The 13,112-nt window shown below is 34.6% G+C and overlaps 1 protein-coding gene across 1 annotated transcript in view; it reads left to right on the forward strand.

Annotated features, from left to right (window-relative positions):
- Window positions 1–13,112, forward strand: part of PLXNA2 (plexin A2) — a gene marked incomplete at both ends in the record, with an annotated part of 410,248 nt that overhangs the window by 231,983 nt on the left and 165,153 nt on the right. Inside the window, 2 exons of the mRNA XM_083358076.1 lie at window positions 711–807; window positions 3,188–3,302. Coding sequence (XP_083214202.1) covers window positions 711–807; window positions 3,188–3,302 — 212 coding nt within the window. The remainder of the gene's footprint in view (window positions 1–710; window positions 808–3,187; window positions 3,303–13,112) is intronic.

Genomic DNA, 13,112 nt, shown 5'->3' on the forward strand with positions numbered 1-13,112 from the left:
ACTGTACTTAACATAGCATAGTCACTTTGTGCATGAGATACCTTGCCCAAGCAAATAATGTTAAAATGGATTAACATTATTAACTATTTTTCAGAGTGTTAAGGGAACAGCTGGGTTTCATACTAATGATTCACAAAATATCAAATTAATTTTAGGCAAGATTACAACATTATATAAACCTCTGGCATAGGGAATGTAGTTTATATTTTCTAGTGTTTCTCACATAACCCTATGGCTTCAAATTTAGGGTTATCTTGATAGAACGATAGGAGTACTGCCTTACAGATACTGAGAAAACATAGGAAGATAAGTGGCTTCTTGGATAATAAGCTTCAGGAATTTTAGGGTTTAGAGTTCAAAAGACAGCATTATTTTCTGATTGGAAGATTTTAAGAAACCAGTGTTAGAACACTGGAAATGTGAAACCCAGTGCAGTTTCTTGAAACAGACATGTTGCCACAGATTGTTCCAGTAAAATAGATTAGCCTAACATAGAGGTACATTAATTTGATCCTGCCTTATTTGAAAATAAATTGCAACTATCCCATCAAAGACTGGGAAATAATACTTTTAAAAGATCAGTAAATAAAAATGAAGGAATAGGACTTAGAAGATAATTTAAAAATGCATGAAACGTCTGTAAAATGCCCACGTTATTTTTGTGCATGTTGTTTCAATAATTTCTTTGTTTTGTTTTGTTTTTCCCCCAGACTGGTTTGGCATAGAGCTTCTGTTGAAATCCAGAGAGACTGGCAAGATGTTTGTCAGCACAGAATTCAAATTTTACAACTGCAGTGCCCACCAGCTGTAAGATATCCTTTAATCTTTCTGTCATTAAATGCTTTACAGTTATATAGAGATTTTTGCCCATGTTTTTGCAGCAAGAACTGCAAAACCGTGTATAAAAAGGTTTATAACCAAGCTCACAACTAGCTAGGATTCTCTAGTATTTCCATAAAGAAGAATGGTCAGTTACCTAGTTTGTTAGGATAATTGTTTTTTATGTATCACTTGGATATCTAATACAGTTATTAGAAAAATGGTTAGATTCCAAAGACACTCTTCTATGAGATAACCGCAGTTTTATGATGTTAAAATAACATTTAAGCTTCTTCAAAGTTGTTCTGCATGATTGCTATAAATAGATAACACAAGTATAAATTAATAGATTATGTTTTGTTTTTAACTGCATTGTCATTTCAGTGTCAATTACTGGAATTTCACTAAACCTTCAGTTACTGAAAGACTAAACTTTAAAAGTAAAATTTCACAGGTAATTAATCTTTTATGCTGAGGTAATGAGGAAAAAACACCTTTCCTAACATTAGGAACTCTACTGAACAACGGCCACTCTAAGTATAACAAGGTATTCCAAGGTATTCCAACTCCTAATAGAAAATGTTATTCAGTGCACCATATAATAAAATTATATGCTCAGTGGCAGTATCTAATAGCAACACTTGCATGCTAAGATCATAAAAACTCATTCTGATCTGGGAAATGGAAACTAAAGAGCATGTGTCATTCAAACTCCTGTCAAGAGAACAAGAAAGAGTGAGAAATGTGTCAAATAAGTGAGTAATTAAATACATTCATGCTGCTTAATATTCCTATCCACTAGATTTGCATGTTTATGATTAAAATAAGTTTTTAAAGTCATTTCAGGAAAAGAAAAAAGCACCTCAGTTGAGGATTAAAGTTGGACAAACAGGGTGTGTGTCTTGCAAATGAGAGATGGGGATGCTCACTGAACTTTGTAATTTGATAATGAAGAATTATCTGTTTGAGATACTAGAATCCCTTACAGAACTCAGAGTAATTAACCAGAAGACCAGGAATGGGGGGGAGGGGGAATCAAAATCTTGCAGTTGTCATGTGGAGAAAACTGGTCCCTGTAATTAATCTAGTAAACTCTCCCTGATTTGGTAAGAATTAGTTGTGTTTAAAAGCTAAACAAGTATATATTAAGCCAATGATATTAATCCATAATATATTTGGGCATGATTTATTTTGTATACATGCAGTGGAGAAGAGTCTTGAACATTTGCAATTAAGGTGAACTCATCACTTCTCACTGGTCCTCTTTTTTTGGGGGGGTTGTGTGTCTGGAGTAATATTCCATTGGAAACTTCCTTCATGAATTTTAAGGGTGTTACCATATGCCCCCCCATCTAGTGTTTTCATCAGAGGTCTGATTATTCATTCTATTTTCCCTACACTTTTCATCCTTAAATGTTTCTGTTATATGAAACATGCCCATTAAAATTTGATATACAATATTGATGGAATAGAATTAATTCGCTTGGTCCTTCCTATCCAGGCACAAGGGCAAGAAGTTTAAGAAGATTATCTGTATAGGCTGAGTACCTTGAGATTTCATCTGGCTCGGTTCATAAACACTTTAGACTAAACCATCAACATTTGCCTTTTTATATGCACAGGATTTTTTTAAGATTCCAAAGGATATGCTCCAGATTGGAAACAGATTTAACTGGAATATCAGACTTTCACTGAATCATTGTTTGTATTAATCAGGTGTTATTATATCTATACCATGGAGCCTAAACTTTAGAGCAGAGGTTCCCCAACCTTTTGGGCACTATGGACCAGTTCCGTGGAGAGAGGTTTTTCCACGGACCGGAGGGTGCGTGGTTTTGTGTGCTGCCTTCATCCCTTGGATGGGGCTTTGCTTGTTTGTGTGGACTGGTTACTGGCATGCCGCAGCCTGGTACTGGTCCATGGACTGGGGGTTGGGGACCCCTGCTTTAGAGAATATATTTGGCAACCTAATACATTTTCTAGATCTGAATTGGGAAATTCTCTTAGCTGTTGAGATTTTAAGATACAATATATTGAAACAAAAGATCTTTGCAATAAACCCCCAAATCCAGAAACCTGTGTTATATGAACTTAATGGCTTTGGTTTAGAGGCACTGGTCTTATGCACAATGCACTGAAAACATGGTAATTCTTCTTATCTGTCCTAAGAGATTATGACAAACTCAAGTATTTTTTTACCCAAGTATTTATCTTAAAGACACCTGTGACTGGTATATGGAAGCTGAAAACTTTTTTCAAATGAAATATTTGTTCTGTTTAAGCAAATATACAAATTTTTGCTGACTTACTGTTATTTATCAGGCATTATCAATAATAAACATATTTGCATATGTTCCTTTCTTGGCAGATGCCTGTCTTGTGTCAATAGTGCCTTTCGCTGTCACTGGTGTAAATATCGAAACCTGTGCACTCATGATCCAACAACATGCTCTTTTCAGGAAGGACGGATCAATGTTTCTGAGGTATAAACACTGGATTTAGGAACTAGACAACACAGTTCTGGTGTAAATCTTAATTGTTTGCCTTGTGATTCAACTAGACACCCTTTTCCTATTGCCACGTCACATTGTAACAAAAGAGGGTGAAAGAAAGACAGAGATTCAGAAGATCTAAATCTTGGTTGGTGGTCTCATTCCTATACCAGATATGTTGGAATATGAATATGAATATATATTGAGATTGCAGATCTCCATAAATTCATAGTATAGTTCAAGCCATATCTGGAGCTATATTTGGAAGAAGATTGTGAAAAACACTAATGACTTTCTGTTGGTTGTAAATAACATATATTTGATATGATAATAATTCCCATCATTTATTTTAGGAAAGATCAGTTTTTATACCTTTAGGCAGTAACACAGCATCAGTTTATAAAGACAGACATCTCAGAGAAATTATTCTGGCAGCACTCTGCCACTGCACTACCATGAGATATATATTTTAAAAGCTGTTTTCACCATGTTTTAACTGAGAATCTCAGTAATAGAACTACAAAAAAAACCAGGAATTTATATTATTAGGCTCAGAACAGTTTGGGAAAAGGCTATGCGCTGAAATACATTTCACTCGCACTTACAGTGATTTGGTCATATTTTATTTTTGGGGTTTTGATGTGGTTGGAACTAATTGAAGCTTCTCAATACTATAAACATATTTCATGATGCTGATATGAACTGATTAAGATCAACATCTTTTTAGTGATATGGTGACCAAAATTGACTGGAGTATTCCAGGTGTGGTCTTACTAGGATTTTATAAAGCAGTACTAATACTTCATGTGATCTTGATTCTATGCCACTGTTTATACAACCCAGGATTGTATTAGCTTTTTTGGCTGCTGCTGAACACTGCTGGCTCATAGTCAAATGATTGTCCTTTAGGACTTCAAGGTCCCACTCACAGTTGCTCTTTTTAAATAGGAGCTGCAGTACAAAAGGTTTTAGGGTAGACAGCTACCCAAGCTTAATGAATAGATCATCTTTCCCAGATACCCTGACTAAATAAAACATGTCCTTTCCTCAAAAAATTTGTAAATTACCAGCATGAGGAAATCAATCTGAACTGGGACCTGGATACTGTATAATATAGAGCATTCATACTTTGCTTCTTATTTTGAAATGGGAAAAAATGACCTATAGCTGTAGTTTGCACTGGAAATTTTATTACTAAAGACAGAAAACATTTGGGATTAGTAATTGAGAAGGATGACATAGTATCCATGAGACCAAGGAAAGATTTTCATTTTTCTTTTTCACTATAAAAATGTTAAGCCATCAATATTTTGAAAAGATGAGAGGTGTAAAGTGACTGCCTTTGATGAAAAAAATTAACATATATTTCAGATTGCCAGTAGAAATAATTGGTTTTAATTGAATCTCATAAATGTGAAGTCTAACCAACAATGAGATTGAAGAGAATAAAATGCATGAAAATAATAAGGAAAAATTAAATTTCCTTTCTGGTTATAATGTAGTTATACTGCAAATATACCCAAAGAGAAATAGCAAGCTTTTAAAAAAGGATATCTTCTTGATTAGCATGAATAGCAGATATATGTATATACAGTATGTATGTAAAAGTTATAAGGGTTGGAAACAGAAATGCATGTTTAGGAATGATCACTCAAGTTTTTTACCAGAAGTGAAGCCAAATGACTTACATATGCTATGAACTTCAAAGTGCCTTGAATTGTCAGCTTTGAGGACCAACAAAAAGTTTTAAATGTTTTAATATAAATGCATGAATCTTCTTTCTAAAGTGGCAATAAGGACCAATCTCCTTTTATGAATATGCACTTTCTCAGCTGTTCTGCAGTAGTATTCTATTTAGCACTTTGGAAGCAAAATTTCCTAATTTGTAGGTTTCTGTTACTACTTCAGTATAAATAGGAAATGTAGAACACAGGGAGAGACACACAGAGAAAAGATGATTTGCCTAGTCCAGAATAAAGAAGTGACAGAACTGGGATTACAACTGTAAAGAAACTCTTAACTTTTATTATAAAGATTGTGATTTAGATAAGATGTTAAGGACAATTTCTTAAGTAAGCTGAACTGTTCTTAAAATATGGCTAAATAAGAATAATTGAGGGGTGAAGGAGGTTTAGCATTTTTAAAAAAATATGTAGTTCTTTTGGAAGTCTTTTAATGACTCAAAGACTTACCTAGGATTTATTTGGGAGGACATCTATGCCTGGAAAATCACCCTTTGAATGTTTGTTTATTGCTTCCTGTCTGGGCTCTATTTCTTGCACATCCTTTCTTTCATTGGTCTATGTTAAGCATTTGCATTAAGCTACTTTGAGGAATCACTTTGCTAACCATAATTGTGATAACACAAATAAACAATTTTTCCTATTTTCTCTATGCATCTATGCACAGACACCCCCCCATCTAACTTAGTAAACTAATTTTTTGAGTCTTTTCAAAAGAATTGAAATGCTGAATGTGGGAGCTACAGGATAATTTAGGTACTCTAAAACGTCTTTGCAGATAGTAATACTCAGATACCAGAATATTTCTGTTTTTATGTTTTTAACACTACCCTGCTAGCAAAGCTCTTACTTTAACGTAACAGAAACCAAATAGCAAAAACTAAGTTGCATTTGGAAGCAAAGCAAAAACATTATATCCATGAAACTAGCTGTAGCTATTAGAAAAACAGCACACAACAAAACTCTTCATTGTAGCTATTAGAAAAACAGCACACAACAAAACTCTTCATTGTGAATATTAGATTGCATTTAATTCAGTATTAAGATGTATATATGAGAGTCTACCTCCTCAACTACATTTGATTGTACTAGTTAACACACCTATAAAATGTTAAAATCATCCCTGTCATCAGATGTTAGAGTTAAGAATCTTACACATTGCTAACAATTGTTTGTTTTTTGGCAGAATGAAAGCAACCTCAACCCTTTTAAAGTAAGGTTATAGTTTTTAAAACTATTGAAAAAGAGGCACTTTCATGTTTTACCATTTTGTTCTTCATTAATGCTTAGAGGCAGATCTGCACTCTGCAGCCATTCAAGTAAATTTGCACTGTGTGAATCTTTTTCCTCTTTGCACTCTGGCAGATTTATTATTTAACACAGTTTAAAAAAACATATACTTAAGATTGTGGAACTAGCCAGCTCTGACAATGAGGATGTATGACTTCAATTTTGTCCAAGGCATTCACTGAAAACAGTATGATTCATTCTGTGGGCAGAATCAGTTTTTATGCTTATTTCTTAAAGTGTTTCTATCCTACCTTTTATGTCTAATACCTTTCAAATTGAGAAACAGACTATTTAAAAAGGTATAAAACAGCCACTAGGGAATTGTTAAAATTATTCCCCAACTACACAAAACTGAAAATAACAGCAAATAAACTTTTGTAGAAGAAAGTTTATTAAAAAGCCAAGTTTTAATTACCGGTACTTGCTGAAGCATGAGCAATGAAATAACTATAAAAGATCTTGGAAAAGCATTTCCTGGTCCTTCCTATCCTATTTTCCCACCTACTAAATTTCAGAAATTTGATTCTGGGGAGAATAAGTATAATCTACAACCTAAACTGTAGAATAGAAGACTTGAGTAGACTATCATAGTATAAAGCAATTAATTCATTAGCTTTATTAACTTTTTCTCAGATATTTATTCTGCTCAAATTTTTCATGGTGGAAAGTGACATTCCAATAGACCAGTGTTTCTCACTTTAGCACTCTAAGAAGTTTGAACTTCAGTTGCTTGTTTGAACCTAAATTGATTTTCTATTTCAGTATCTTCATTGCCAATTCTAAGGCTGCTGGTTGTATCTGTTGTTGTTAGTTTAGTTTCCTTAATATTTAGTCCCATTCTTTCAATGCACTCTTTGACTTTTATAACAAGTTGCAGATCCTTTGCATTTTCAGCTATCAAAGTAGCATCATCAGCATAACATAGGTTATTGATATTTCTTCCTCCACTTTTAAAATCATGCTTATCTTCTTCAAATTTACTGTACCTTCCCTTAATGTACAGCATATAATGTAAGCATATAATGTAAGCATATAATTCAGCATATAATGTAAGCTGAATAAATAAGAGGAGCATACAATTATGTAGTCTTGTCTCACTACTTTACCAGCCTGGGATATGTATACACCATATATACACATGTACACACCAACTGCATGCACACACACACACACACACACACACACACAGAGAGAGAGAGAGAGAGAGAGAGTTAAAAGCACAAAACAAGAAAATCAGCTTATACAGCAAAAGCCTTTTCAAATAAGATTAACAAAGAGAGAGCAGTCGCCAGGAAGACACTTACTATGATATTGTCATCAAACTTACTTTCTGGAAAATTAGGAAAAGTTTCTTTTTTTAATATTTTAAAGTATAATCAAGCTTTTGACAAAGGATTCAGTCATTCACAATTCTTGGCTTTGGGTTATATAAAACTTTACAAAATCAACTATCATGAGCCCCTTGGTTTTGGGGTGTTTTGTTGGACTCTAAGTCTGTGGATAATAAGACTGCATCCATCTAGTGTGCTGCAGCCGCCAAAAAAGCCAACATGGTTCTGGGCTGCATCAACAGAAATGATAGAATCAAGATCACATGAAGTGTTAATGCCACTTTATAATGCCTTGGTAAGGTCACACTTGGAATACTATACCCAGTTTTGGTCACCATGAAATAAAAAAGATGTTGAGACTCTAGAAAGAGTGCAGAGAAGAGCAACAAAGATGATCAGGGGACTGGAGGCTAAAACATATAAGGAATGGTTGCTGGAATTGGGAATGTCTAGTTTAATGAAAAGAAGGAGTAGGGGTGACATGATAGCAGTGTTCCAATATTTCATGGGTTTCCACAAAGAAGAGGGCAGGACAGGAAGCAATGGATGGAAACTAACCAAAGAGAGAAGCAACCTATAACTAAGGAGAAATTTCCTGACAGAATAATTAATCAGTGGAACAACCTGCCTCCAGAAGTTGTGAATGCTCCAACCTTGGAAGTTTTTAAGGAGAGACTGGACAACCATTTGTCTAAAATGGTATAGGGTTTCCTACCTGAGCAGGGGATTGGACTACAAGACCTCCAAGGTCCCTTCCAACTCTGTTATTCTAAATACTTTTAAGATATGGGAACTTATGAACGCATAGACCTGGCATTTATTATTAAGAGCTGGCTAGGTAGTGACAGGGAAGTAACCCTACTGGAAGTCTATCCTCCCAGGTTTCAGATTGTGCAGCAAGCATAGCATGAAAGCTAGAAAGGGCAAGAAAAAGTGGTTATATGATATCTGCAAGATTCTCAGATGAGTTTGTTGGTTGCCATGTGGGTAACAATGCATGTGTATCCTGGCATCTATGAACTAGATCCATGTTTTCCTGGATATTTTGTGCAACTAGGAAAGATGATATTAGCTGGATTTGAGAGGTTCTTTGAATTAACCTGTGAGGCCACTTGCCTTGAAGTAAAGAATAGTGCAGCCTATTTTGATGAAATCTCTTGATTTGAGTATACATGATAACATTCTCCATAAAATATGGAATCTCTATCACTTCCACTTTTTGCTGTTGAGAAAGAAGATGGGATTCACTAAGGAGAATTCTAGGGGCAACGGTTTATCTGGTTCTTTTTCAGTCAGGATTCAGACTCTGATATAGGATGAAAACAGTCACATATCTTTGGAAACAATCATACTTTCTCCAAAGTTACATAGGATATGGGTTACATTTCAGGAGAGGATCCCATTATGTTGTATATCATGCCCATACCAATTACATATGATCCCATCCTATTACTATGCCTTTGGTCTTGACTGAAAGTTGCAACAATTGGGATGATTGATAACAGTACTAAATCAATTAATATATTATCACACTTGACTTTTGAATTATCTATCTTCTATCTTTTCATGATAGAAAATGTAATAAGCTTTTGACCAGCCTCCAAAACTGATTGGACATGTTTGTGGAGATGCTATAATAAAAAAAATAATGTTCTTTTTGTCCATTATTGCCATAACATGGATCTTCACTCAAGTTTCCAGCAATTAAGAAGATTATGCCATTGAAGTAAAAGAACTATGAAATTTATCTTTCCTACAGAATCCTATAATGGATTGTTCAGTTAAGCTGTCACACTAAAAGCCTTTGACTGAAACACTGTTAACAGGATTCACTGGTGATATCTAGCATTAAATGAGTTCTGTAACATGAAACATTTATGCGGGCAAAAATATATAAAAAAATGCTTGTCATTTTATGCTAGTGTGGAAATTGTAACAACAAAAGTGCTGGGTAAAGTGGTAAAATTTAAAAGGTGAACAGAAAGTCATAGACATATAATTATTTTATTATAATAAAATATCTCAGTATAGTCTCATTTAAGGAGATTATATTTTTATTAACTTTCAGTGTATTTTTAACTAACCCAAAATATATCTTCTTGGGATAATTGATAATTATTCTCATAAAGTTGGGCATAATCTTCCATTGGTATCCATTCTGTACAAAGTGTGTTTTACATGTGTGGCACTGATTCAGGCAGATGAGAATATTCACAGATTTTGAAAGATTAAACTGAATGTACATTCCATTTCTTTTTCATGGCAATGTTTAGATAATGTCTGATATTTCCAGCCTGGTCTTAAGCTACTTGAAATTATAATCATATTATAATTTTTAAAAATATCAACAAAGGAATTAAAGTATCTGCCTCACCTTTAAGTACCTAGATCTTTTAGCAAGGAGTTGCAACCCAGAAACTAGTAAAGATCCAGGCCAGCTTATTTGTTGTCTTTTTTTCTTGACGGATGTTGCAGACATCTGAAACAATAATATATATTATATATATTATAATATATATGATAGATCATCCAAGTCTACTCATACTATAATATCTCATTATAATTGAGCCTGACTGTTTCAGAACCATACATACATTGATGTACACTTGAGAGAGCAATGTATGCATTTGGTTGAGTTTACCAAATCACTTAATTATATTTTACATTTTTCTGAGAGTGAAAGATTGCATTATAAGGAAGTATACATCTGGAAAGGCTTCAAAATCTAATTGGGAGCTGCCCAGAGTTGGTTATGTAAATGTTTTACATAAATAAATTAAATCTACAGTAAGTGTGCAATCTGCACACAAGTAATTATAGTGATTTGTGGGCATCTAACATCTAACCATTTTCTTGACTATTATTATTATTAGTAATAGTAGTAGCAGTAGCAGCAGCAGTTAAACATGTATGCCACCCAACTCTCAAAAATCAAATTAAAATATAAAAAATAAAGATAAAAGATGGAAAATGCAATGGAATGTGTGGTCTCACTCTCCCTCATAAAAGGCCTGGGTGAAGAGCTTTTATGCATCCACATAAACAGAAGACACTGGAGCTGGCTAGTCAGATGAAACAAATTGAAATAACTATTTCTGTAGAATCTTCTGGAATTCACACTATGAGATACAGAACACTTTTGCAGATGATATTTTTCTGAGCATTTTATTTAAAAAGAAAAGATGCAAAGATGTTTTTTTTTGTGGATCTTGTTGGAGTGTAACTTCTAAGCTCTTATATTCCTCTTCTAATCTTTCCCGTTGTTGTCTTTTCCCCTTATTTTTATATACCATATATGCCCTCGCTACCCCTCTCATCACTGCCTTAGCTGTATCCCAATTGTTTTGTACTGAGGTGTCTGTAGCTTTATTTTCCTTAAAGAAAAAACTTAGTTCTCTCTCCATCTTAGATTTGAATTCGTCTTCTTTTAAAATTGCTCTTTGAAGCGTCCATCTGGATATTTTTTTGGAACCTTTCCAGATAAGTTTAATAGGATTGTGATCTGCCCAAGTACCTGTCGCTATATGTACCTCATCTATTTCTGAACTAATTTCTTTCGTCATCCACACCATGTCTATTCTAGACCATGAGTTATGTCGGTTGGAGTAATATGTATATTGTCTAGCCTTACGATTTCTTTCCCTCCAGACATCTTGGATATTTAGTTCCTCAGCCAAGTTAAGAAAAGATCTCGGTAGAGTTCTTCTCTTCTTTTTCCTAAGCGTCTTTCCCATATAATCCAAATTTATATCTAGGATAGCATTAAAATCTCCTATTAAACAAATCTCCTCATAATCAATGCTACATATCTTATTGTGAAGTGTTTTGAAAAATTGTTCTTGGTTATGGTTTGGGGCATATATCTCTACCATCATGACCTTCCTGTGATTTATTATAACCTCGACTATCAGTATTCTACCCTCTTTATCGTTATAAATTTGTTTTGCAGTCAATTTTGGGTTTACATATAGTGCCACTCCTCTCTTTTTCTTGTGTCGGTCTAAGGAAACGAATAGGTTCCCTATTCTTGGTTGTACTAACAAATATTTTTGTTGTTCCTTTATATGGACTTCTTGTATTGCCACGATATCCAATTGTTGGTGAATAAGCCTATTAAAAAATTTCCGCCTTTTCACTGGCGAATTCAATCCATTAATATTCACAGACATAATACTACACTCACCTCCCTTCATCTTACTTATTTCTGGTTTTTGTGGATCTCGTGATTCGGGGCTCTCTCTCTTCCTTGTCTCTAGTTCCATGTTTCTCTGTTAACTCACCGGATTTGTTCCTTCTATCCTCTGTAGCTAAGATCTTCCCATCCATTGCCACACGTATTGTATCTCTTTCTCTTACCTCCCTTCCATCTTGATCTTCTAAATCTACTTCCTCTTGGCTATGGAAGTGGCGTTTGTAAAAATCTTCTGCCTTCTCTATCGTGTCCAGTCTATGCCTTCTATCCTGCCACGTAACAAGAATACCCTCTGGAGTTAGCCATCTAAAGTTTACATTTTCTCTTATTAGTTTGGATGTTAAGAATTGATAGCCGCGTCTCAGATCCCTCATCCTTTTAGGTATCTGTTTAAGGATGGTGATTGGTTGGCCCCGAAATTCTAATGGTTCCTCTCTAGATCTATGCAGAAGCTCATCCCGAATTGATTTTTTAACTAACCTTACATGTACTTCTTTTGGGAGGTTGTGCCTTCTCGCATAATTAGTTTGGACCCTGTATGTTTCATCAATTTCCGCCAGCATTTCCTCCTTCCCTACACCGAGTGCCTTTGCCATCAGTTCTGCCATCATGACCAACAGATCTTCCCCTCTTTTTTCTTGAACGTTCTGGAAGCGTAGATAATGAGCAGCCTTTTCTGCTTCCAGAAAAATGACTGTTGTTTCTAATTCCTTATTAGCCTGAAGGAGTGTTTCATTTAAATCATCTACTCTCTTTTCCTCTTTTTCCATTCTAGCTTCCATATCTTGAAGTCTTTGTTCATTTTTGACTAATTGCTGTTGAATCCCTTCAAATTTATCATCTATCGCTTGGATTTTCCCCTTTAATTCACCAGTGTCGTTTCTTATTTGGCCTATTTCTCTCTTCATCTCCTCGTGGTTTTTGGCCATTGCCTCGTGTAGGTTTTGCAAAAGGGCATGTAAATCTTTAAAGGAATTCGAGTTAGATCTTTCCCTTTGTAGCATATCCTCTATAGATTTCTGATTGGAGGGACTTGAGGACATCCCCTGTCCCTGTGCTGCTGCCTTTTTGCCAGCGCTAGGCTTAGTTGCTCCCGAGATACTTGTCATGTTTCCCCAATTTTAACAGCGTTTTATCAATGTATAATACCCTGAGTCTTATATAAACCTTTTAACTCTATGACAAAAGATATATAAAACAGTTACCACCAGATACTTATTACCAACTAAGCAATTTATATAATAGA

This window comes from Vipera ursinii, assembly GCF_947247035.1.
Source record: "Vipera ursinii genome assembly, chromosome: 3".
NCBI lineage: Eukaryota > Metazoa > Chordata > Lepidosauria > Squamata > Viperidae > Vipera > Vipera ursinii.